The sequence below is a fragment of the Sipha flava genome, unplaced genomic scaffold (assembly GCF_003268045.1).
Source record: "Sipha flava isolate LNK unplaced genomic scaffold, YSA_version1 245_pilon_pilon, whole genome shotgun sequence".
Classification (NCBI taxonomy): domain Eukaryota; kingdom Metazoa; phylum Arthropoda; class Insecta; order Hemiptera; family Aphididae; genus Sipha; species Sipha flava.
The window spans coordinates 467,947-495,630 of NW_020272893.1; the positions used below are offsets into that span (position 1 = coordinate 467,947).

Below are 27,684 nucleotides of genomic sequence, written 5' to 3' on the forward strand. Positions count from 1 at the left end.
GCCGTGAGGTTTTATTATTAACTATATATGATAATTTAAATCTGAACAATTAGTTATCATTATAGCACAGAATTATATGCATTAAAAATCAATCAAATATGCGCTAAAAGATCTTTAACATGCACTTTTAAAAAATAAATTTGCACTCAAAATTTTTAATCATTCAATTTAAATAATACATAAAAAAATTACATTTAAAATTATGTAACCCTACTGTAAATACTTTTTTCTTCTTCATTTTAAAGGAATTTACTATGATATTTATAGCTTTAAACTAAATTTAAATATATATTATTAGTATCATATTTATTTACTTTTATTTGTATACATGTATGTACATGTATAATAGTATTAGTAGTAATATTTTTCATCGGCCCATTTTCGTCAATATAAGCAGCGGTCCACCGGGAAAATCCCGGTGTCCCGGCGGCCCTATCCGCCCTTGCCACCAATATAACATGAACACATCCTCATTATCAAACGGCATTGTTAAAACTATAGGTACATATAGTTTCTTCAGTGTGCAACCCGCCTAAGGTACGATTTGATTAAAAGGTAAAGAGGGAGGGGAGAAATTTCCGGAATATGAAGAGTAAGCTTTCGTGCCACATTTAATCAAATGTTTGAAGTATGTCAATAAAGGAGGCAGTGCAATATTGTTTGTTTTCGTAAGAGATAGGATCCACTACTCTTTGCTCTTGGTGTATGGTACTGTGTTTTGTTTTAAATTCAAATTGGGTGGGCAGGGATATGTTATTTGCATCAACGTAAGAATTCATTCGATTGAGCACCAGTCTCATGGATTTTTGAGAAAAATGGAAGCAAGCTAATAGATCAGTATAAGGTTGGGATGTCTGGTCAAGCAAACATAATCATTTTGTGATTTAAAAGTTTTAAATTGAATTTTTTCAAATGCCTAATAAGTATAGTTATAAAATAACTATGATTATTATAATACATCGAATGGGCCATTCGTACAGTTATTTCCCGGGCCGATTTTCTTCAGCCTATCCGCCACTGAGCGTGGCTTACGGTTTGAGTAAACAATGAATTCGTATGTCACGTTTGGTTCGTATAATATCAAATCAAGTTGTGGATATTTCGGTCGTGGTATACAATAGAATGTACACATTTGTTAATAAAATATTTATTATTACATATACCTACATTATTTTACAGATATTATGTACCACAAATCAATATACATTTTTAATACCTAATAAATTATTATATTAAATTTAAAGTTTAACAAAGAAAATTAACGATGAACAAACAATACATTTCACAGACTATTACGGAAAAGAAGTTCTATGGAATACAAAATTAAAATCGTGAAGAAATTAAGAAATTAATTATTAATTAATAATATTCGAGGCGAAGCTGTGAAAATTATAATATTAGTTGAAGTATTCAACTTACCGAATAAAAATCGTGTTCACAAAAAAACATTCACGATTTTTGTGGTGTTTATTTGAACAATAGTGAATCAACACCCAACATGATCATGAAATACGATCGTGATTCACGTTTCGTGTAAACCCACCTTAATGGAACGTTCACACGGGAAGTAAATCACGAACGTGAGCCACGATTTCGCGTCATACGTTTCTGTGTGAACGCAGTGCGGCTTAAACTTGGATTCTTGAGTCAGTGGCGCACGATCCAAGAGTGAACGGATCAAACGTATTTGATTTTCAGTCGTGAAATCGGTATGTCATCACAGCAGCGTGGAGTAGTTAAGTTTAATGACAATGAAACCACACGTTTTTTGGAGTTATATTCAATGGAAAAAGTGCTATACGACCCAGCCTTGGATGCATACCGTGATAGAGATTTACGTGCAGCTGCAGCTAATAGGATAAGCCATGAATTAAATATTCCTGGATTTGGACCGAGAGAAGTAATTGTGAAATTTAAAAATTTAAGAAGCTCTTACTGTCAAGAGTTAAAAAAAATATCAGACAGCATAAGATCTAGAAAGGATACAGATGACATCTATAAGCCAAAAGTATTTTGGTTCAATCAAATGAACTCATTCATTCATCCGTTTGTTCAACAGCGATCTACACAATCGAAATCGGTAATTAATATTATGATTAATTTTATTAAACAATAGGTAGGTATAATGCATTTGGTTAGCGACGTAATTAAAATTTCATTGATTCGGTTTTGCCATGCTCCCAGGGCCGGTGAGAGGGTGGTAAGTGCAAGAGCCCTGGGGCCCATATCTCCAAGATGGCCCGTTGTTTCAGCCTCTTATACAAAATTATTTTATAATCTCATTCACTATAGCATAATTTGCAAATTTAAATATTTTTATTTTATTAAGTATGTACAAGTAGTATGTATATCTTGACCAAACAAGTTTAAGTATAGGGGGCTTGAAACTAATCACCTTTGGCGCACTCAAAAGTTCTTGTTGGCCCTGCACGCTCCTTGATTATTAAAATAATCAAAATATCTATCCCATATTTGTTGGGCTTCGTATTAGAATGTTGGTGGTTAGTTGCTGGTTAATTCAGTAATCCACATGATTTCCCATTATACTGACACAATGATCCAAAGTAATTCCAATGGTCTCCATCCTCATTAGAGAATAAATAATTTTTCATTAGATAGAGGACTCAAACTCTGAATATTTGGACAATACACAACAACTAACATCCATTTATACTTATCAATCAGAAATATCTGTAACATTAAATTCTTCGGTAACTAAATCATCTTCAATGATCCAAAGTACAAGTCATTCATTTTTCGTACAAATTTCATCCTATGAACTCTGCCATTATATGTCAGTAAATCTAAATTGTTTAACCATCAATTAATTATATTATTGTGAAAGAATATCTCTCAATGTAATTGAAGATAAAGAGTTTAAAAACTAAGTAAATATAGTGTTCCCCAATTATATTATACCTTTAAGAAAATAGTTTCAAATAGTTTATTGCCACAAATATGTAAGATGATTGTCCAAAGAGTTAAGAACATATTTAGAAATCTATCTGCAGTATGTTTGACTACTGATAAATGAACATTAAGGAATAATTAAAGTTTTGTTGCAGTTATTGCTTACTTTATACATCCAGAAAATATCATTGAATTATCATGTTTTGTTGGGATGTACCGGTTTCCTAGAACGTCATGATTAGTTGAAGTAGTGTATAACTGTTGTGGTAACAGATAATGCTGAGAATATAAAACTTGCAATTGATAAATGCAATTGGAGACGGCTGTCATGTTTTGCCCATACTATCAACTTGATTATTCATTCTGGATTAATAAAAATTGAATCAATAATAACAAAAATAAAAGATATTGTATCATATTTTAATAGAAGTTCTCACACATTAGTCATATTACACGAATATTAAAAACATACAGAATACCCAATTTTAAAACTAAAACAAAATTAACAGATACGCTAAAACTCAACCTATAATTTGCTGGATAGAGTATTGAAAATTAAGGAACCAATCATTGCAACATTAGTCATTTTAAACAAAATTGAATTAAACACTCATGCTCCCCATTAATGGTAAGTGGTCGATAAATCTAAAGATGTATTTTTATAAAATAACATTTTTATGAAGTTACAGTTGAATAATATATAACAATTTCAAAACAGGTCATTTTTGTAAAAGCCATTTAAAAAATTACTCACGTTTATAAATGAAAAAAGTTTACCTCTAGAAGTGCTGAATATGGTCAACACTAGAAAATATTATGATTTGGTTTGACAAAATTAAAGATGATATTCTCATTACTCTAACTATAATTTTGGATTGTAGATTCAAAAAACATAGATTTAATAATACAGATAAATATAATAGAGGTGTATTTCAACTTCAAAATAAATTATCGAGTATACAAACTGAACAATTAGACATCACATCTCAACCATCATGTTCTTTAGCACCTCTGTATTCCAATTCAGCAACTTGGAAATAATTTGATGAATCTGTAAATAATGCCATTAGTAGAAATAACTATACAGCAGCAGGGATAATTGTTATAGATAAATAATTAAATGAACCAATCATCAATAAACATGGAAATCCTTAGCTCTGGTTATCAGAATAACAAAAAATATATCCACGCCTCTATGAAATTGTAAAAATACGTCTACATATCTTAGCAACATCAGTTCCATGCAAAAGGCTTTTTTCAAAAGCTAGACTAATGATTACAAACCAAAAAAAACAGGTTAAAATCAACAAAAATATAAATAGATTAATGATAAAGTAATCTGATCTTATATTAAATATGAATTAGTTAATTAAAACATAAGTATATCTTCTTTTTCTTAACAGCTTATTGAGCTTTGTAGATTCATTTTTGCCATCATTAATTCCTTTCATCGATCTCTGTTATTCGCATCCTCTAATAGGACATTTTTCTGGATCATTGTTATATATTTTTCTCCTGCTCTCTATATGTATTCAACCCATTCTCTCCTTTTGATTTTTATTGAATATCTGAAAAAAATAAATATCTTAAGATATTTTATATTTATAAAATTATATCATACTGTTTAATAATATTATCTAATATTTATATTTCTAAAATTCCTGACTGCATTTAATTTAAATCAAATTAAAATAAATATACTATAAAATTATAACAACTGTAATTTAATTTAAAACACTGTGAAGGCAATAATATTATCAGTTACAACACTACGTCAAGTACTGAATTTACAACTACTATTTCACAGCAATGAATATTAATTATTTTATAATAAGTTTATTATAATTTAATAATATTTTGCCTAAATAATATAATAATGATCATAAGTATCAGTGGCGTATAAAGAAAATATTTTTGGGAGAGGCTACTATGGACAAAGTTAAATTACCACTGCTATCTAAAAATTATTAACAAGACAAAGTAGGTATCTAGTAGTTATTTAGTAGTTCTACATTTCATTTACATAATGTCCCAAAACGATTTGATGTTGAATGCAAATTCTAAATAATAATAAAGCACCATTAAAATACGAGTATAACATACGTTTAAAATAATTTTTAAGTTTTTTAAAACATTTTGGGAAGGGGCTGTAGCTCACTAGGCACCTCCCCCATATAAACCACTAATAAGTATCTAAATTAAAATTTTAAGTGTTTAGAATATTTGACCAAAATGTATAGGTATTGCATCATTATTTTTTTTTTTTATTACATTTTTTATTATTATTGTACATATTCTTTTATCGATTCTTTATAACATAATATTTATTATATATTATATATAGTATACTGTGTTCTATATAATATACAATTTAAAAAAAGAGTAAATTAAATATTATTCTAATAATATTACAAATATGTATAATCATACTATATTATAATGTAAATAATTATAAAATATAATATAATATAAGTACATACTTATTACCGCTGCGAACTGTGCTGGAATTAATCGTAAAACAAAAAAAACAATTATACACACGGAACGTTTGTTTTCATGAAATTAGCTAGTAAAATATTTTTGAGATAACGTTCTGGAAACAGTCGTATGTATGTGTTGTTCCAATTAAATACAAGCGATTTTAATTAAAGAAAAAACATCGTTTACGAACAGTGCAACCAAATCAAAATCGGACGAATGAAGGACTTTCAATTAATGATCCGGATTCCGGGTCGATTCGTTCACAAACAGTGCAACCCGAACGAGAACAAAATTGAACGAATGAACGAATGAACGACTTTTTATATTTTTGCGAACTGGATTGGTTCGTTCACAAGTGTGACCCATTCGTTCTCAAATGACACATCTTGACCATTTCTTACCATCATTAGTATAAAGTGCCAAGATTGTAATCTCCGACCTCATCTCATTAGTTATAATTTCTTCTTTTTTTTTTTTTTATTTTGTATTAATTGTACTTATACACGTTAATGTCATAAGTCTTGGTATTAGTTCAACAACTAAAAATACATTAAATATATTTTAATTATTTTAATTATTATACAATTTACAATGTTACTTAACCGTAAACGAAGTACAATATGGAATCATTTTACTATAAAGTCCAGTACTATAGCTCAATGTTCTTACTGTTGGCACGAACTTAGTTACAGTGGTGGTTCTACGAGTAATCTATTACGACATCTTAAAACCAAACATATAACTGTGGCACAAACAAAATCATTGAAGAGTCAAAACAACCTTTCATCTGACAATGAAGAATGTACTGAAGATCCATTAATGGCATCTACCAGCAAGTCCATAACAACTTCCTCTACAAAACTACCTGAAACGGTAAGTCCTTCAAAATCAAATCAACCTAGGCAAAGTACTATTATACAGTTTGTTAGCATACCTATAATCAGGGCCATCCCTAGGGCAGGGTGAGCGGAGCCCTCCCCCCCGCTCTCACCACAGTTGGACAGGCCTTGCTTTCATAGATCAATAAAAAACAGTTAAATTGATGAGTAAAAAAAAAAAAATGTACATATCATTTTTTTTTCATGTAAAATTGTTTATTATATAATTAATTTATTAACTTATTCATATTGTTGTAAGTGCAAGGAACTGTATTTGTTAAGACTATTTGCGCACATTTGAGTTCCAATATGTAACTGATGCTCGATAGTGAAATTTTCAACATTTAAAGCCCTGCAAATTTACTCTGCCCTGAGCACCACAAATCATCAAAACAACCCTGCCTATAATACTCTCAAGGTCAAAGGCTATAGACTTCCATATCTTCAAATTTATTATAAATCATTTCCACTCTTTTAATTGGTTGAAGAAACGGAATTCTGTAATTTGATAAAAATACTTGCACCTATTTTATCCTTTAGAAAAACCATATTAAATAGTTTATTTTAAAAATGTATTACAGTGAATTAGAAAAAATTTAAATTGATTAACAAAATGTGAAGCCTCTATCTTTGATAACGGTTAGTTGAATGTCCATTATTAATTAATATTATAAAGCATTAACTGTGCATTGTGCATTTAAAGAACTTTCTCAATTGTTGATGAATACTGTTAAAAAGTAGAATATTTAAAATTAAATATTAAATATTCAAAAAATAATATATTAAAATATAATATAATAATATATTTGATATTAAATATTCCTAATAGTGTGGTGCTATTAAGTTTAATAATTGGTAACATATTTCATGCTTTGCACATGTTATTAATATTGGAATTCCACATGGCCTAAAAAAATGAAAAAATATTATGACTATAATAAACAACATAGTTGAATTTGTTAAGAAAAGTTATGGAGTTTGTCATAAATAACAAAATATTTAAAAACAAACTAGATTTAAACTTATTCTGAAATGCAAAATTCATTAAAATTCTGTATATAAAATGATAAAAAGGATTTTTACACTAAAAGAGCCCTTTCTGTCAATACTAGTATTAACTTTGAATAGGTATTTCAAAAATGTAGAAAGCAATGACATTCAATTATAGACCATTTTCTAAATTAGATTTTAAAAACTTGGATTTTCAATTAATGATAAATTTAAAGCATATAAATCTAACATAGGGAGACAATTAGTGTATTTAAATATTGATAGTTCAAATTTTACTGAAAACGTTATTCTAGCTATTTTGATTCCAAATATGCCTTCTTCCAGTATTTGATCAAAATTGTATAAACAGATCAGTTCAGTTCTTAGTGGAAATAATTCATTAATGCATTGTTGAAAAAGATAAGTTACTTACCTGACTGGAAATCTTTTCAATCATTAGCAAGTTCCTTTGAAGTGGTTTAAACAATTATAAAAAAACAATTATATCCAAGTTTATATGAAATGGTTCTAAGAAGATTTTGTGTTACAACAACAGTTCTAAGTTAACTAGTTTTTTTTTTTAAAGTTTTTCTCTGCTGGCGTCAGGAAGGTGGCGTCCCCATCGCCCAGGGCATTTTTCTCTGGCCTTGTACTGAATTCAAAAATAACCAAATTTACAACAGATAAAGTTGAAAACATTTAATTTATTTAATCTAAAATTTAAATTAAGTATTGCAAAAAAACATTTATTCAATTGATACTTCTATTATAACTATAATTTAAATTAACTATAATAATACTATTTGAAAAATTAAATAAAGGTTTTTAAAGTGTATTTATTACTTTCTTATTTAAAGGATATTTGTTTAGGTATTCTGTAAAGTTTTTAATTTTTGAATCAATTAAAATATCGGTACAACAGATAAATAGGTTATACTTACGTAGAATAAAATTGATGTTATTCTATTTGAAAATTTAAGATATGTAGATAATTAACAACTCATTTTATTCAATATTTGTTGGTTTGATTATTGATTACAGCGGTTATCACGACTGTATTTAGACAAGTTTACAGTTGTATGAATTTTTATAAATATTTTATTTATTTAATGGTTTATGCTTAGATCATATACTGGTACTACATATAGTATATGATCTAAAAAGGTTTATGTACACTCGTGATAAAGATTGCCAAAACTAGTTTTTGCTCTACTGTGTCGAAATACTGCTTTGTCGATTGTGGGTAAGCATAAAACAGTATTGGTTGATAAATAAATCAATAGAATAATTTGTTAAAGACTCAAAACCTATCGCATAAAAATGATTTGAAATAGCATTAATTATTAATACCAATAATATATAATTAATGTTTATATCAATGAAAACGATTATAAATAAGTATTATAGTATCGGATTCTGTCAGCCCGCTACACAATTTCGTTTAAGCCGGACTTCCACAATGACAGTTTTTTCATGAAACAATTTTAAATTGACATACACAGTGGCGGATCCACGGAGGGAGGTTTTGAGGGTTAAAATCCTCCCAAAATCAGGAAAAATATATTTTAAAAATCAATTATTTTATGAATTAATTTTTTTTTTTTTTAAAGTATTTGGAAAAGTAAATAATTCGTATTTTTATTTATATAAGAAGTTAGTAATCTTATATTTAAATTAATGTATTATATTACTTACTATTATCTTAATTCATTATCAATCACTGTCTGGAATGTTATAAAAAATATTCCAAGGGATATTTCAAAACTCCCTCCCAAAAGAAAATCCTGGATTCGCCACTGGGCATACATGTCACGAACATTCATACTAGTGATATAAATAGTGCGGACGGTGGTAAGATAACCAAAATAGTCACATGTGAACTTTTAGTGTGGCCGTTGTGATTTGTAATGAAACCGTTGCAACCAAAAGTAAAACATAATTATCGATAGTAAAATTGTTATATCGTTACTCCTCCGTATCCGCTAACTATTGACAGTCAATTGAACTCAACTCTCGCGCGAAATTTTTCTAAATAAGTGAGCAATCTTTAATAATATAAAATGAATGGTAGTGGTGAATCGTATGAACTCCGAGACGAATCGGTCGGAGTCAGTTAATTTATATTGAACGAATCGTTCTCATTTTCTGAATCTAAATCAATTCATTTATTTTATTCATTCATTTTGAACGAATCGTTCGTGAACGACACATCCCGAATCCTTTATAACCAATTGAACCTTCTGTCAGAAACTGAAGGTTGATTTTTTGGACGATTGTGAATAACACAGCATGCGAGGACAACTTCATCCGGCGTTTCTAATTTTAATGAAATTGGTTTTTCAAACAAATTTACTTGGGAGTATGTGAAAAGCGTTTTCCATTGCACGTCTTCATCTCGAAACACGATAAATCTTTTCTGCTTGTGTCATATTGCATCGACTGTAGGGTTTCATTGAATATTTTTTTTTTAGGGAAATCATCGTCGGTGTAAATAACGAAATTTGTTGGTTTTGAAAAAGTGCTATTTTTAAATATACTCCTCCCGATTAGCATCCTTTTGTCTCAACCAGGGGTGGTTCCAGAGCCTTGGTTAAGAGGGGGGGGCAAGTTATAATTTTACAAAATCTTATAACAAAAAGAAAACAACAATTTTTACAACACAAATTCAAGTCGTCTATTTTTAAAATTGACAAAAATATCAATATGATCTATTTGATCTAGAATATCTAATTTATGATATACATTAATTAGACATAATGCTGATAGTCTATATTCAGTCATCAATGAACGAAGCCAGGTTTTTAGTCTCCGAAGTGTGGAGAAACTCCTTTCAATCGTCATACCTCTACGGCTTTACATACTTGTGCGTGTCGTATGATAGTACATATTATAATATGCATTTTTCGTTAACAGTATAGATACCTTTTTTTTATAAATACGGTACGGGCTTGGAAAGGGGTCGCGGCCCCTAGCCCCCCCCCCAGGAGCCGCCCCTGGTTCCAACATCAACACACAAAAAATAATAATCGGAATCTCTACCAAAGCCCGTAACACAGTACTGTTTTTGTAATTGTTATACTCGTAATTTAAGCCATTTACGGGAGGGACTCGTATGACAATATGATTTCTATCTAGAGCGCCTATACGATCAGGAAAGTTCCATCGCGTTCTAAAGGCCAGCTTACACGCAACGATTAATTGTTTTTTAATAATTATAATTCATTATAACTTTAGTATATCTACCTATATTATTTAATAAATAACATACAATTTGATTTGAGGGTAATTTTTTGTTTTTTTGCGAATATGTCTGATCTACGGAAATTTTGTTGCACACTTACTAGGAACATGAATAAAACGGCAACAATGCTTCTTCCCTATCGTCAAAAATCATTAAAATAACTGACTACTGAAGAGTGAAGAGAAATACTGTTGAAACTGGGATGAAAAACTGAGTAAAAATTAGAATGTTATATATCTAATATTTTTATAAAATATAACTAAACGATAAATATAATTTTGTATCAATTTATATTTTAAACGCATCCATCATACATAGGTGTACTTTTAGTTGAAATGGTAAACTTTTAAAAACGCTTCCATTAAAATCGGTATATTAAATTCATAATACAAATATTAATTTCACATTTTTACACTCATACCAGGTATGGTATTGCAAATGATATAAGTAATTAATATAAGTCTATACTGACCAAAATCATAATACATTTGGACCAATATTTAATTACTTTATTTATTAATTAAAATATTTTATATATTCATAGAATTTTACACAAAAATATTTTTTAACGTATACAATTTACCAAACAATTCTTAAGTTTTACACGGTATTATTGATTGCAATATAAAAATAACAATAATTATTGTTAGAATAAGTTTAAAAAATAAGAATAAGTTTAAGTTTAGTTAGAATAAGCTGCGTGGAAGGAAAAAATGCTAGGGGAAGACCACGAATGGAATATATGCAACAAATAATAGAGGACCAAGGATGTACTTCTTATAAAGAGACAAAGAGGAAGGCAAGTAACAGGGAAGAGTGGAGAATTGCTACAAACCAATCTCAGGATTGAATACTAAAGAGAGAGAGAATAAGTTTAGAAATCGGGAATGTAACATAATCTGAGAATGAGTTTTCGTAACTGGTCCAACACATGGTCGACCCCGAAGGTATAATATCGTGGCGTACTTGTTTTGAATCAACTTTTTCTACAACTGATTTTTTAGACACTCATAGCCATTTATTTACACCAGTGTTTTGTCAAACCATTAGATGCTTGCAGGATCGTAGATCTTCGTGCTTATATAGTTTGATCGTCCTCTAGATCGAGCTACTACTCCGAGCTCAAATGCACAAGAAAGGACGAACGTCCCATTTCGTTCCCTCACGGTGATCTGCAGTTAATGAGCTGATAATATGCGTAAACGAATGCTCCGAAGTCGTCCGGTTCAGTGCGTGGCCTAATCTAACGAACATGCGATTGCAGCAACGGTACGCAACAATAATAATAAATGTAAACGAGTCTGTTGGAGGGGTCGGTGGCGGTGGTGGTGGTGATTTTTGCGACGGTGGCGGCGTTTAAGCGTTAAAAACGGGTGGTATGTGGGGATGGATGACACGATGCGTGTGACGTCACCAGCGACTGTTGACTAGATTGTATACAAATACAACATGATAAAGTGTATGGGTACGTCAAACGAGAATTTATGAATGGGCGGCCACCATTACGGTTGTCAGGGGCGACTGCCACCACTGCAGTGCAGAACGCATCCCGTTGACGAACAAGCGGCTTCCATCTACCGGTTAACGCGGCGTGTCCTGTGTACCGGGTGTACTCCGTGTGCATACTTCGTCGGTACTCGGTTGGTTGATTTTTTTTCCTCTCCTTTTGACCCGACGACGTTTCAGTCGGTCGGATTAGTTGCATTCACGGGCAAAAACGTTAGGTGAAAAAACGCTACTGAAATAAAGAGAACAACGGTTTTTACTCTCGTGATATTCGAAAATAGCTGTCCGCACCTGTCGTTAAAATGTAACGATATCAAAAAACTTACGATGTATCATTATTTTCCAAATAGAACAATATCTATTTATAATTGATGTTTTCGCGAGACGATGGTTTCCAGTTCCCTACGACCGGTGCACCACACTCGATCTCGGAAGTTCAACTATAGTACATATATCAGTATATTAATCGAATAATAACATTTATTGAAAAGAAATTAGTCGAATAAAATATTAGTCAGGTAATTAATTATACCATGAAAGGTAACTATATTAGTACTACCGGTAGGAATGAAGGTATTACTGCCCGTTAGTTGAATTTAATTAATTGAAACTGAATTAATTGAATTCAACTATCAAAGCTTATTCGGTATAATATTCGTGGTATAGTTTGTGACGATACTAACCTTGCTAAAAATGGTAGACCATTGGATTTTGAAAGTCCATATTTATGGACCATTGTACGTTGCTGATATTCATTTGCCAATATCCGTGTATATGATCCATATCCATGGGTTCCACGGTAAAATCCATGTCCGTGTCTATGTTCATTGGACCGTCGTCGACCTCCATTTCGTCGTCTTCCATACTGTCGACTCCCATATAGTCGACTTCAATGGGCTTTTCTTCAATAGATATTTTCGAAAAACTTATGGTCATGGAGCAACCGTGACAAATCACGTTGTACAAATCGGCATCCATGGCGTACTTTTTTTTGTTCGTAAGATACTTGAGTTGTATAATTTAATTATAAATTTAACGAAAATTTTAGAGTTACAACTTAACCTAGATAATTATTAAAAGTTATAAAACAAATGTGACGGATTTTCCGATTTTCAAACACTCCAACACTAAAATCCGTAGTTAATGGTTACCACATATTGCAACGCTTAACTACCATATTATATAAATAAACAAATAATGAAATTAATAATATAAATTATATTAATCATTTCTTAGTAGCCAACATATTAATTTATCATTTCTTAGTGTACATTTCACAGCCCATTCAATTTGAAACTATATGACAAACTGATTTTTTTTATAAGTGTTTGTACATCATAGTAAGTTCAAACCAATTATGCCTAATATTAAAAGTTAAATTTAATATGGAGTTTATATTGAGATGATGTGGCGAATTTTTTAATTTCCTATACATGAAAGACATTCCACTGTCTTCTGTTCACTTGGAAAATGGTTAAAGGGTGTACTTTACAGCGGAAAACGTATTACAACGAGTTGACAGGCCGTCATCGACAACATTAACAAGCTTCTTTGAAATGTGTCAGAATGATGATTTTTATAGAACACTGATTTATTCCGAAATGCCAAGATATTATACCTGGGAATCAATCACCAAAAAAATTAGAACGACGGAAACAAGGACGCCTCTTTCAAATTACCTAAAAATAAAGAAAACTCCATTCTTATATTAATATATTATATTACGTTTCTCTTCTTACGAAATTAAAAATAACAATGAAAAACATATAAACTGACTGAAAGATCAAGAAAACTTAATAGATTGGATTACCGAGTGTATCCAAGATAAAGTTTTATTATTTGCTTTTAGTTCATGATTGATAACATTGTGACAGCATTTTATGTACAATAAAAGTTAGAGTTAGTATATTAATTGATTCATATTATTGAATTGCACTTATACTTTGTAGTAATTTTTTTTAACATTAATTTTTCACTTCCACCGATATATTTTACTAACTGTAACTAAATAAATCAAAGATCGCGCTCTGATTTCTATTCTATTATTATCTACTTAATATGCAATGTTTTCTTAAACATGTTACATAATGTGTTATAAGAAGATTTTCATGAAGCTCTAGAGGATTATATACTTCACGCAAGTCTTCCTCTCCCTACTAAGTATAACATTGCAGTTTGTATTACAAGCTCAGACCTAATACCCTTAAAGTATTCCAATAAATCCAGTGTATAACTTTATTATGCATACATGCACTTATTTTCACAGGTAACCACTTAGGATTCGTCAAATCCATTGATTATATTAAACGTATAAAAACATTGCACAGGCGATATTATTTAAGGCATTTGTTATTCTTTCCTCCTATGAGAATAACAACTAAGCGTTTTTTCTTATTTTCTGAAAAGACTATTATACTCTAACTGACGAACTTAATTATTCACAAGCATGGGTATGTTGATGATACTTTAAATCACATCAAGTAAGTTTAAAATTATGTTAACAACCCAGACAGCAATTTTACATTATAACAACATAACAATAATATAATATTTTTAATATTAATATTATTACAAAATTAAATTGGAATTGCTAAATAATTATTTAATATTATGATAACATTATTTTGACATTTTAGAAATCTCATTGTAATGTTTTACAAAGGTTATAAATTTATAGTTTTTAATAATATTATAATATCACTGTAATGAAATAGGGAGTTTAATGTAATATTGAAATAACATTATAATAACCTTTACTAATAAAATACAATTTTTTTTGAAAATTTAAATTCTTTATTAAAATTAATTAAAATATAATTATAAAACTGATAATTTGAATATAATAATAATAATAATAGTTATAAAAAAATGCTGCATAAAATAAAAAATGAAATTTTACTATACAAATATTAAATAAATACTTTTTTATGAATACAGCATTTTTATATATTAGAATATATAATATATTAGTACTCTATAACACGTAATTAAGTTTTATTGACCATTTTACATGTCCAGTAAAGCGTACAATAAGTTGTTGCGTGTGAACCGGCCTCAAAACCAATGTTCAATGTTTTCCATTCGTCCAATGTGTCAGGAACCTGGCCAACAAAATATTTTTAATTATTTATGTAATTTTTTTTTCGGTGTCATACGATGTATACATTTATTATTATTATTAAACTATCATTATTATTTATGTTACAGATATTACCAAAAGAAAATTCCAAAAAGGCTCCTATAGAAATTAAACAATCTTTAGAATCAGAGTTTGAATATAGTCCTAGCAAGAATTTAGAAGATACTTCATCAAGTGCATCGAAAATCAATACATCTAAAAAGACCATAAAAAGAAAGATTGAACTACAAACTCCAACATCGGAAAAAAAGAAAATTACCCATGACCGCGGAATAGGTTTTATGACGAGTGCTATTGAACAATTACGAGAAATATCAAATCGTGCATCAGAAGTCACTATAAACAAACATGACAGTTATGATTATTTCGGTATGTATATTGCATCCATGTTACGAAGTATAGGATCACCAAGAGCAATACAATTACAACAAAATATAACTAATATGATAACAAACGCTATATGCCAACCAGAATGTATCACCACTGATAATTCAATGTCGGGAACAACTAGTTGAAGACAATGAAATCTTAAAAGTTTCTTCGGCTACTCATGATAAAGACTTCTTAACATTTTTAGATTTATAAGTATAACTAAATAATTACAAATTCACTCATATTTAATTTATTATAATTTTTTTTATGTATCAAAATATTTTTTTGAAAACTGAATATATGTAACTTCAATTTTATAATAAAATGTTTTAAGTGAAAATTAATAAAAACGTTTAAAAGCACATTCTATTATTTTACTTGTATGAATTCTGCCAGTACATTATACCTATATACTGCATCACAAGTATCTGGAATAAATTTACTCATTGGATTTTTTTAACACAAAAAGAAAATTTATTCCTTCTAAGTCGGGCCCTGTGGCCTGGATTGAAATTCCCTAACAACGTTTAGGCACTTAATTTATAATTTACCAAACACACTACACATTTATTACAAAAAAAAAAAACTTTCGAATTAGAAAAATTTTATATGATGCAACAACGCTGTTGTGACTGAAATTATCTATAGATAATTAGATGTATTAGTTCAATTTCAATTTTTTGGCCGTTTAAAATGAAAAAAAAATGCCTTAAATCTACCCGGCTGCCCAGGGCGCCAGCACGGAAGGGGCGCCAAACTTAAAATTATTTTTATTTAATTTATCTATTAAAACGCATTAACAATCTATACTATTTGAAATATTCATTTTCATTATCTAATGTCGTTTTAATTGAGAATCAGAAGGTGCATCTGCAACTGTCTCATTTTAGTCATATTTGTAGAATGTATAGTCGTTGCCAGATAAATTGAGACGGCGGCGGCGGCGCTTTTCATTAAGTGTAGCCCAAACTAGTCGCTGGTAGTTTGGTGCTAAGGTCTCACAGTCAGCTACGACGCGCGCAGTAACCAGTTCGAACCCGGTTCAGTGCAAAAAATTATTTGCAGAATTTTCTGTACTCTCCCGTTCTGGTTGCCCTACACTGCTAAAAACAACTAACCTAACCCGGTGTGTTTTGACCGCGCAAGCACTTCAGTCGTATCAACAATACTTGTTTATTATAAATGTATAAAAATAAATGACTCGGCTAACCAATGACAATATTAATTATTAATAGATCTCGACATTATGGAATATACTAATAGAGATGGATATTTACTCATTCGTGCCAGTATTGTGTTCGTGTTCATTTGTACTGAAAACATACGCTATATAATAAATATTTTTTTTTATAATGAGTTCAAAAATTAAAAATCGTAAAGCTAACAGTCAAGCTAGGGAAATAATTTGGAATGTTTTTAATTATTTTAAAGATAAAAATGAATACATGGCTAACTGTAGGTTGTATACGATGACTGCAGAAGCTACTGGTTATTCTACGATGTCAGTTAAACGTATTGTGTATGAAGGTAAGAAAAACATGGATTTAACTGGAAATTCTACATTGGCTACATTTACCACTCCTGATAAAAAAAGGAATAATGTGACAAAAATTAAAGCTTTAGTTGACGATTTCGATAGATGTGCTTTAAAGCGAACCATCACAGATATGTATACGGTTGATAAAATTGTACCTACTGTTAAACTTATTTTTGAAAAACAAAAACAATTTATGAATTTGGGGAGTACTAGAACATTAAACAGAATAATTTCGGAAATGGGCTTCAAATTTCGTAAAACTGAAACTAATAGAAAATTGTTGATAGAAAAACATAATATACGTTTGAAAAGAATAGAATACTTAAAAAAAATACTTGATTTTCGTAGACAAGGTAGAAAAATAGTGTATACTGACGAAAGTTATGTATTATCATCACATGTTGCTAATAAATCATGGAGTTCCGTCGATGATGACAATACAGTGAAACAAAGTTTAAGTAAAGGAAAACGTTTAATAATTATTCATGCTGGAGGAGAAGAAGGTTTTGTTCCTAATGCTTACACGGGAAGCTCAAAGCTCTAGTGGTGATTACCACGATAATATGAATAAAGATAATTATTATAAATGGGTCACAGAAAAATTACTACCAAATTTAAGTAAAAATTCTGTTGTGGTATTGGATAATGCGACTTATCATTGTCATCAATCTAACCGTGCTCCAAGCTCAAATAGCTTAAAAAAAGACATGGTAAATTGGTTGACTGAAAATAATATAAGTTTTAATTCAACTATGTTTAAACCACAACTTTACGATATAATACGTAAACACAAACAAGTGCTTGTTAAATATTCTTTAGATGGTATATTAAGTAAAGAAGGCCATGATATTATTAGACTACCACCGTATCATCCGGATTTAAATCCCATTGAAATGATTTGGTCACAAGTAAAACAGTACATTGCAAAACAAAATCATAATGGTAGCATCAAAAAAATCGCAGAACTGTGTAAACAAAAAATGGAATCTATGGGTGATTCTGAGTGGGGAGCAGATTGTGCAAACGTGAAAAAATTAGAAGAAGAAATGTGGAAAAATGAAAGTTTTATGGACATCGAAATGGATAAATTAACAGTAACGTACGGAGATGATACAACTAACGATAGTGATACAAGTACTGAAGATGAAGACGATGATTTGGGTGTAGCACCACTACAGCCATAACAAACTATTGTTATGTATATTAAAATGGTTATTTATAATATTATAATGCATATAGATGTTATTATTATTTCATCATATTATTATTAATATTATGTATTATTATTATTATTATTATTATATTAATTATATTATTTTACAATTTCTACTTTTTGTTCTTAAATAAAAGATTATTATCGAAATATTTGATTTTAAATTAATATCGTAAAATATTTTTTGTAACAATAGTTGGTTTATTGATGTATTTTCGGTAATAATATTGAAATACGGAGAACCACTGGTTTTCCGTTATCGCGCCGCCGCCGCCGTCTCAATTTATCTGGCAACGACTGTAACAGTGCATGTGCATCGATACCGCTGGTTTTGATGTAAAAATAATGCATCAATGCATGGAACTATGGAAGCATTTGTGTGTGACAATAAAATATATAGATGGTCGTAATAATTATTTTTATATTATAATATTTACCCATTTATAAATAAATTCATATAACTAAACGTCTAGACGATTAAGTCTAGATTCGTTATAAAAACCGCGGCGGTAAAACCCATTCGGACCTTACGGGGAAAATACCACAGTGTGGAGTAAACCAAAAAAACAATTGACACACACTAGTACATTACACGTCTACACACACAAAACACAATTATTTATTGTTTTCGACAAGCTCTCGCTCCGTACGGTCTGCTGTCAAATATTGTAAACTAACAAGTAACTGCCGACAGCCAACAGGTAATCAATATTCATTTATTTTGTTTAGTAAATTTGTACATAATATTTTGGTTTCTTTTCAAAATAAATTCCGTTCTTGGGTTGTTTTAATAAATAAGTAGTAAGTGAAACACAACATTCCTATATTATAGGCAGTGGTGGCCTGAAATAATATTATATATTTATATTTGATTTGATATTTTATGTTAATGAATATACTTTATATATGATGATAATATATAATATAATTGATATATGGCGCAACGGTCGATATAACGTGGTGAATTGCACATTCACATATTTATTATTATGAAAATACTTAAACACGTTTTCTCAGCATCTATAAATTTAATATGATATTATAATATTATTTTCGTCTTACAATTCGGACGGCAACTTATAATATAATACTTTCGTTGTAGCTATATACTATAATATTATAGAGTATGTGATGATTGCTATCGCACAATAATTCATGCGATCTATTGATTATTTATAATAATACATATTCAGTGCTCGAATTGGGGTGGGGTTCATAGGGGGACGGAGCTCCTCTACTATTTTTTTTTTTTTGCGTATCCCAACTTTATTTTTTTACCGGAACGGGGGGACGCCACGTTCATCCTAATCGATGTCCAAAATAATTTTTATGTGAATTTCGATTTACGTTAATTGGAAAATGAATTTTACGATTTATAATATCAAAATTATTTTTATAATTAACAATAAAAAATTCAAGTTCTGAAAAAGAAACATATTAGATTTATCAAGATATTTTATGTAAATTAAATGAATTTGATTTTTATACCATAAAATATTCAAAGTGTTATGTTCAAAAGAAGAAATGAAAAGGGGATCCCCGGCTCCCGGAGGAAAATTGATTTGGGTCGATCCAAAAAAAAAAATCCAGGTTCTGAAAAAGAAGCATAAAAATAAACGAATTAAAATTTGAATATTTTGAAACGAAAATAGATTGATTAAATTAAATTTAACATCAAACTAGAATTGCACACAGACTACGACATGCTGTTGATGTTCGAAAAAGGTAATAGCTTACATAAAAATAATTATCTTATAAACTAAAATATTTTATTTTTAGGTATACGAGGTGGATTCACGCAGGCGAGTATGCGGTATGGTTTAGCTAACAACTTCAAAACACCGCACTATGATCCAGCGAAGCCTGAATCGTGAATTATATACCAGGACTGTGAGTATAATTAATAATATAAATAATTATGTGTTATTAATTTGTCATATTATTTCAGGTAATAACTTATACAGATGGGCAATGTCACAATACATGCCATACGACAGGTTTAAATGGGTAGAGCCTTCGTTAGACGGTTTAGAGACTTTAACAGATACCTAAGATATCTATATCTACCTAGGTAGAATGTATGAGGTAGATATTTCATACCCCCAACATCTGCACGATAAACACAAAGATTTTCCATTCCTACTGGATAATAGTATACCAGTGTGTTCAAAAGTACAAAAGTTAATGGCAACAGTAGAGTCAAAATATAGATATATAATACATTATCACAACCTACAGCAAGCTATCACCAATGGTCTTATTGTTGAAAAGGTAAATATTTAATATAATAAATATATAAGTATATCAATTTATTCTTAATATTTTATAGGTACATTCAGTCATTCAGTTCCAGCAATCACTATGGTTATCAAAATACATAGATTTAAACACTGAAATGAGGAAAAAGGCAACTTATGACTTTGAGAAAGATTTTTACAAGTTAATGAATAACGCTGTGTTCGGTATATATTCATTATTATCATTATTATTATTATTATTATTTAGGAAAAACAATGGAATCCATGAGGAAGCGGATAAAAGTAGAAGTAGTATCAAGTGAAAGTAGACTACAGAAACTGATAAATCGCATAACGTTCAAGTATTGCACAGATTTCGATAACAACAATTTAACGGTTGTGACATTGGAAAACAAAATCATAGATTTTTGCAAACCTATCTATGTAGGTACTACGAGATATAATTTTTTTACAGCAGTTTATTATTTAATTAATATTATTACAGGTTTTGCAGAGTTGGATATATCTAAGACTCTTATGTACAATTATCATTACAACGTCACGAAGGAATATTACAAGGATGCTATTCATTTGATGTACACTGATACAGGTATCACTATTATTTATTTTTTTATTATTTTATTAATTTGTTTTATATATTTCAGATTCGTTGGTATACCAAAGATTTTTATAAAGATTTAAAAGAGAACCTGATATTGTTAAATCGAATGGATACAGCCAACTTACCACGTGATCATCCCTGTTACATTGCTAAATGGAAGAAAATATCTGGGCTGTTCTCAGATGAGACTGATGGTAAAACTATGACTGAATTTATAGCCTTACGAGCAAAATCGTATGCATATATTTTGGTTAACAAAGAAAAAATAAAGGCAAAAGATATTCGAGGTCATGTGGTGAAAAATCATATGAGCTTTAATTACCACAAGCAATGTTTGTTTGGTGATTTAAATTTTAATGTGTATAGAGAGAATGTATCTATTCGATCATTCAATCATAACATTATGACTATTAAATCTAACAAACTAACTTACAACTCGTATGATGATAAGCGATATGTGTTAAAAGACCAGATCCATATATTACCGCACGGACATTATAAAATTAAGTAAGTTGAAATAAACCTTATATAGTTAAAAAAAAAAGATACTCTCCTCTAAAGTCACGATATCTCTGTCGTTCACCATCTTCAAGGAGAGGTTATCTTTATTATCTTTATCACGAGATATTTCGCCAAATATAAGACAAATGTCTCCATTAAAAAGAAGTAATGATTTGCTCATTGATCAAGATTTGCGTACATATTTTTGTAAGTTTCAATTATATATATAATATTTATATTATTATTTTTGGTAATATTATATTAAAATTTTATTTTTAGAGGATAGATACAACTATCACAAAGAAAAAAAAAGAAACAATAGTAATAGAATCTGAAACTGTAGAAGAATCTGAATCATCAGTAAAAGAGATGTCTGAAGAGAATGAGGAAGACGGAAGTGAAAAGATTTGTGATCTGATTTCTAATTTATTTAACTTTAAATTTAATGTTTTAATTCTTGATTAAAGTATTCAATAAATAAAAACTATAATTATAACTATTAGCTATAAACATTAAATATTTATGATTGATTTTACTATCTAGTATATTTTAAGATCTAATAATCTTTTAATATTTTTGATTTTATTATTATCGTATTAAACATACTGTGCCTAGTTATAGAAAAAACTTATCCAATATATTTTATATTATTTTCTCTGCTCTTTTTTATAAATTATAAAATATGGAAATAATTTGTTAACAAATCACTTGTTATGAAACAATGTTTTATTTTCTAAATGTGTATTTTTTATGTAAATTCCTAAATTATAATTATTAATTTTATAAATAATAATGCAAAATAAACATTTTAAGGCTAGGTTCACATGGACGCGCGTTAGCACGCCACAGAACGCGCGTATAACCGTTCAGATGGCTGCGTATCACGCGCGTTGTACGGGAATATTCTAGTCAAAAACTATACTACTTAGTATAGTTCAAATTGTCATGAAGAATGAATGTGATAGATGCTGTGTGTTTATTGCCCGTCCACCGAAGGATGAGAAGATGCAGACAAATGACGGAAAGGAAATATTAGGTTCATCCTATTTTGAAAACAAGGCTTTCTTTAAGCCTTAGATTATTATTACATTATATTTAGTGCTACATTATATCCTAAATTAATAGAGCACCATAACAAATTTTTCAATTACTTTAAAATGTCCATTAAATCATTTAATGACCTATTGGAGATAATTAAAGACTCCTTAGAAGCTGATGACAATGTCCCAGATGGCAGACCATTTTTTTATTTCATTAATTAACATATCTATTTCAATTTCCATATTTAAAATAGCACTTGTTTTCAAAAGCTATAGATGAAAATTCGATCGTTCGCATCGAAACGCGCGTGTCAACTGAACGGTCCGATAATGATATATGATATTTCAATCCGCGGTGTTCGCGCGGAAATAGATTCTTGCATCATTATCGCGATCGACGCGTGTGTACGCGCGCCAAGTGAACGATGAATAAGAAATCCGTATATCTAAATACACGCGAAAAACTGGCGCGCGTACACGCGCATCCATGTGCACTTAGCTTAACTATTAATTCAATCTTCAGTGTGAACATATTTTAATGAATTGTAAATTTTTTTTATTAAGACCGCCTTGATGTTGAATCTTGTTTTTGATCAAACAATTAAATGTATTCAATCACTTGCAATGTCCCTAATGGGTATATTAATAGTTTAAATTTAAAATTACAGATTTTATTATATCTGGTATACAAAGCTCATATAATGACATTCAGTGCCTAAATAAAATTAAATTGAGGGAAGGAGGCGAAAATAATTTCTTACTACCCACCACCTATTTTACCATAAAAAAATATACAGTGTGTTTAACGATAAAGTTAACACGAAATATTTTCAACGCATCACATGTATTTAATCTGGGTTTTTTATTTGTAAAAGGACTTGAATTTACACTTATTTTTGAAAAATTCAAATTTTTAATATTTTTTCTCCGTGTATACGCTGTAAAACAATTTTTTTTTTTATTAGCAACCTCCATTTTTTAGTTCATATTTGAATCACATTATTTTTTTTAAAAAAAACTTTGACTTATAAAGTTTTGATCTATCTTTAAAATTGACTAATTGAGAGTGAACTAAAGTTTCAATATACGAAATGTGTATTTATCGTATTTTTCAACAATCTATCCACTGTTTTGCAATATTTCATGATGTTTCTCATAATTTTTCTGAAAAATTAACTACGCTGTTTTCATGTACATATCATTAACATTGTTTACACAGAGTTATTAAATAAAATAAACTGGTACATGACAAATGAGTAAATTTATGGTTAATTAATGAAATAATTCTAAACAAATTTACATATAGTTTTCTAAATTTATTCGGTAACTTAGGTAAGCCCCTTGAACGGCGCCAATTTTTTTTCTTGCACTAAGGCGCAAAATGTCTAAATGCGGCATTGTTCGTAAAATTACTCATTAAACATTAGTTAGTATAGTTACGATACTCATAATCATGTAAGTGAAAAAACATACTCGCACCAGATTTTACGACTACTGACTAAAACATACATACACGTGACGAGATCTGTGAAACGCTATACATATTCTTATACTATAATATATTTATTTGTAACTCGTAATTGTAATGACCGGCTAGCTCTTACCTTCTATTAATATTAAAGTAGCTAACTTTTTTGATAAAATAGTAAACTCAATAATAATATATATTATTTTTATATTTATACACATATTATATTAATTAAAATACCATTAATCCTATATAAGTCTATGTTATCAACCATAGCACTTTATTATTCATAAAATCATTTTTTCATAAAAAATATATTTCAAATAATTTCACGGCACCCTGATTGTATAACCTCAATAATAAAACTATACAAACTATACCATACAATTTTCCCAACTTTTACTAATATTTGGTAACCTTTATTTTTTTGACATAATTGAGACACTTTAGTTTATTTTTCATTATGTTACCCTTTTCACCAGGTATATTGGTTAGTTGACAATAACCATAATAATTTGTACAATCTCCATTGATGACACCAAAGTGTCAAATATTCTAAAATATGAAAAATATGATAAATGGGTTAATTATTCTTTAACCTATGAAATATTCTCAAATATGCGAAAAAGACTTTTTTCTTCTAACTCGGAATTAAACGAATCGTCCACATTTTTTACTCTCATAAGACTACATAGATCCAGTAACGATACGTAAAAACATATAAATCCGGTCTTTATCCATTATCATCGCGATACCTAGTCGATATGTGTGTACATAATATATGTTTATAATATAATGCTTTATCCAAAGACAAATATAGGTAGGTACATAAACCGTTTATCGACAATTTAATATTAAAACATGTTAAAATATTATGACTGTAATTGAGTATTAACTGATAATAGTTTTTCCCTGCATTAGTACTGAGACACAGAGTCCGACTACGTTTCAAGCTTTATTGTAAGTATTTTTTCCAACTGCACAAATAAAATATATATTACAAGGGGGCTTCGCCCCTCACTCTCCACGCTCATTTCATTGATTCTGATGAACCAAATAATGAGTCCAAAAACGTGGAAGTAGCCAACTTCGGTTTCACTAACCCACTATTCAAACAATTCGTCATGTTTATCGTTTATTTATTTTTATTGATATTTCACGAACTGTCAAATCGCCTTTTATAATACTCAATAATCAAGTAATAATCAAGTGCGCATGTTCGTTGTTAAATCTGCAGCACATTTTATCGTTCCTAATGCACAATTAGTGTCCTACTGCACCTTACAATAAAGCCTGCTACGCTCCTATGTATATTATGATACACACCTCATATTAATGTCATAATATGGTTTTTTAAACAAAATAAAATTGTTAGGTAGGTATCTAGTTAAATAATCGGGATCTTACAGTTCACAAGGACAAAAATGTATTAAAAAATTTTAATTTTTTAAAAGCCTGGAAGGGAGCATGGCCCCAGTGCCTCCCTCCCCCCTCTAAGCCGCACCTCAGATACAGTGACACTGGAGTGGATGACGATGTCTAATATAGGAACCTCAAAACTCAAAAGGAACCTGCCTCATCATAGACGTAAACTTGGAGGGTATTTTTAACGCGAAAGAATTGAATAGCGCGTTTAATGATAAGTAAATAGTTATAGGGTCTCAAACTTATTATATCATCAGAGCCCCAAGACCCAAGTGCGCCACTAGGCAAATGTATTACTAACGCAGACCGTAGGCAAAAGCTACACAAAGTATAAACTGCTGCGTTTTTTGTCCATGTCAAATTTTGAGTTTTAGGATCGAACTCGAAATCTTACATTGACGTAAATTCGATGAAATCGGTTTGAACTCTGAAATCAATCATATACGCCACCATTTATGTCCTATAAACAAGTTATATGTGAATTATATAATTTATGTTCTATAACATGGTTTTGCTATGCTGCACGTTAAATAGACAAAGGCAACCGAACATGAGCCGATTGCTGACATCCTTTTAATAATTATCATTTTAACCACAGATAATTTATTTCATATTTCACAGTATTTACACTCACACAAACACATATACATACATATATATTAGTAATACGCTTTTGGAACAGGATAAATCGAGTTATAACGATAGTTATTTTTTATCCCCTTAAGATAAGATATTGTGTATCACTTTTTTTTTTATTCGAACGAGATATTGGGTTTTTTTTACGTTTTTATTCAACATCGAAAAGCATTTCTCGTGCCGCTTAAAATCGTGACCATTAGTTCTTAGCAATAACCCTAGCACGACAGTCCTTTTCATTTATTTATAATCCATATGATTATTTATCTGTTAAAAATTTATAATTATAAAGCATTATTTAATTGCATTCTACCTTTGTAACAATGTTAACGCTTTTTTTTTGGAACCTAACGTTATATTTAAACAGTTAGCTGCCATTAAAAAAGCTATTACGAGTTACAATAATCAACAATAAACGATTTACTTTGTTTAAAAAATATTTATTCGAGGTATGTATACATAAGTATTTATCAACAATTTGAATTATTTTTTAAATATTTGTTTTTTTATACTTATTTTCATTGTTTCCTTAGTATTAGTATAGATATAATAATAAATTGTAAACATTTTTATTTTAAACCTTTGTTTTGAGTCCAACGCCTCTTAATATAAAATAATATATTATCCTTTAATGTTTTTATTTAAAAATAAAAAAATATCTACTTTATTTTATGACAAAATTGAATGGTAGACTACATGTTTGTTTTAGATCCTGAAACCTATTTTCAATTATGATTATAGACATACATCTAACCTTTAAATGTGTTCAAAAATTATGTATTAAATTTATAAAAACATAAAAAATTTTAAATAAATGTAAAAACATTTCACATAATTAGTTGATTACGTATGATTTTATTATTTGATATAAGGTTTCCAGGACTTATGTAAATATTTGTTAGCAATAATCTTTTAACAAACAGATAATTGGATGATTATTATACTGATTTATATTTGAATAGAAGCGAAGTAACCAAATATAAAATTATTACTTGTTCATTCATCCGATTAAAAATGTAAAGACTAATAAAATGTATTTTTGTGTTTACGAATGGTCCAAAATGTTTTTCCTGATTGAGGTATCTTTGTAAATATTACTTTTTTTTTTTTTAATTTTAAGAAATTTCATATTAGGGACTGAAGGAGACCGTACGAAAAACGTACTACCAAATTTGTATTTTCATCCTTTAATCGGTTTAGAAAAAATAACAAAACTTTTTAATTTCAGTCATAGACGAGCGCAAACTTTTAGTTCCGGGGTACATACTAAAAATTAGGGCCCACAATAATTTTAAAATCCGTTATAGGTAAAGGAAAATGTTTATATAAAATGCACTAAAAATAATATATTTTAATTTTATTCATTGTAATAAATATTACATAACAACATATATGTATACAATATTTTATTAAAATCTAATTTACAAACTAAAACGAATTCTTGTTCTATGCATATTAGTATTAATAATTCTAGTTTATCTTTGGTCC

General features: G+C 29.3%; 2 protein-coding genes, 2 long non-coding RNA genes and 1 pseudogene across 15 annotated transcripts; 3 read left to right on the forward strand and 2 right to left on the reverse strand.

Annotated features, from left to right (window-relative positions):
• Positions 1-1,242: 1,242 nt before the first annotated feature.
• On the forward strand, positions 1,243-15,776 carry LOC112684197 (zinc finger BED domain-containing protein 3-like). 3 transcript variants are annotated; one of them, XR_003148661.1, is made up of 5 exons: positions 6,179-6,264; positions 11,551-11,769; positions 14,273-14,486; positions 15,025-15,137; positions 15,214-15,304. XR_003148661.1 is itself a non-coding variant. In XM_025555578.1 (2 exons), the coding sequence occupies exons 1-2, from the start codon at positions 1,712-1,714 to the stop codon at positions 15,658-15,660; spliced, it is 816 nt and encodes a 271-aa protein (XP_025411363.1). In that variant the 5' UTR covers positions 1,243-1,711; the 3' UTR covers positions 15,661-15,776. The 3 variants fall into 3 exon arrangements, 2 of the variants coding, with proteins under 2 accessions (XP_025411363.1, XP_025411364.1); XM_025555578.1 differs by lacking the exons at positions 6,179-6,264; positions 11,551-11,769; positions 14,273-14,486; positions 15,025-15,137 and adding an exon at positions 1,243-2,080 and having other exon boundaries at positions 15,214-15,776; XM_025555579.1 differs by lacking the exons at positions 11,551-11,769; positions 14,273-14,486; positions 15,025-15,137 and having other exon boundaries at positions 5,878-6,264; positions 15,214-15,776.
• LOC112684200 lies at positions 1,761-6,083 on the reverse strand. Of its 9 annotated transcripts, none has more exons than XR_003148663.1 (6): positions 5,995-6,083; positions 5,391-5,930; positions 3,688-4,478; positions 3,077-3,273; positions 1,937-2,804; positions 1,761-1,850 (listed from the first exon to the last, which is right to left on the reverse strand). It is a non-coding gene; the product is annotated as an uncharacterized LOC112684200 (long non-coding RNA). The 9 variants fall into 9 exon arrangements; XR_003148670.1 differs by having other exon boundaries at positions 1,937-2,585; positions 2,663-2,804; positions 3,077-4,478; XR_003148667.1 differs by having other exon boundaries at positions 1,937-2,063; positions 2,396-2,804; positions 3,077-4,478.
• On the reverse strand, positions 6,166-8,502 carry LOC112684202. 2 transcript variants are annotated; one of them, XR_003148672.1, is made up of 4 exons: positions 8,201-8,502; positions 7,693-7,911; positions 6,326-6,767; positions 6,166-6,256 (listed from the first exon to the last, which is right to left on the reverse strand). It is a non-coding gene; the product is annotated as an uncharacterized LOC112684202 (long non-coding RNA). The 2 variants fall into 2 exon arrangements; XR_003148671.1 differs by lacking the exon at positions 8,201-8,502 and having other exon boundaries at positions 7,693-7,977.
• A 1,841-nt stretch (positions 15,777-17,617) lies between the features above and the next one.
• LOC112684211 lies at positions 17,618-18,238 on the forward strand. The gene has a single exon (XM_025555591.1). It carries the CDS (start codon positions 17,618-17,620, stop codon positions 18,236-18,238), a length of 621 nt encoding a protein of 206 aa, XP_025411376.1.
• Positions 18,239-18,708: 470 nt separating this feature from the next.
• On the forward strand, positions 18,709-21,929 carry LOC112684206 (annotated as a pseudogene).
• The last annotated feature ends 5,755 nt before the right edge of the window (positions 21,930-27,684 follow it).

Bases quoted from the DNA above. Each gene is read 5' to 3' on its own strand.
- LOC112684197 (XM_025555578.1), top strand. From the start codon at position 1,712: ATGTCATCACAGCAGCGTGGAGTAGTTAAGTTTAATGACAATGAAACC. The intron at 2,081-15,213 runs GTAATTAATATT...TTTATGTTACAG, and splicing joins GATCTACACAATCGAAATCG to ATATTACCAAAAGAAAATTC.
- LOC112684211 (XM_025555591.1), top strand. From the start codon at position 17,618: ATGAATAAAGATAATTATTATAAATGGGTCACAGAAAAATTACTACCA.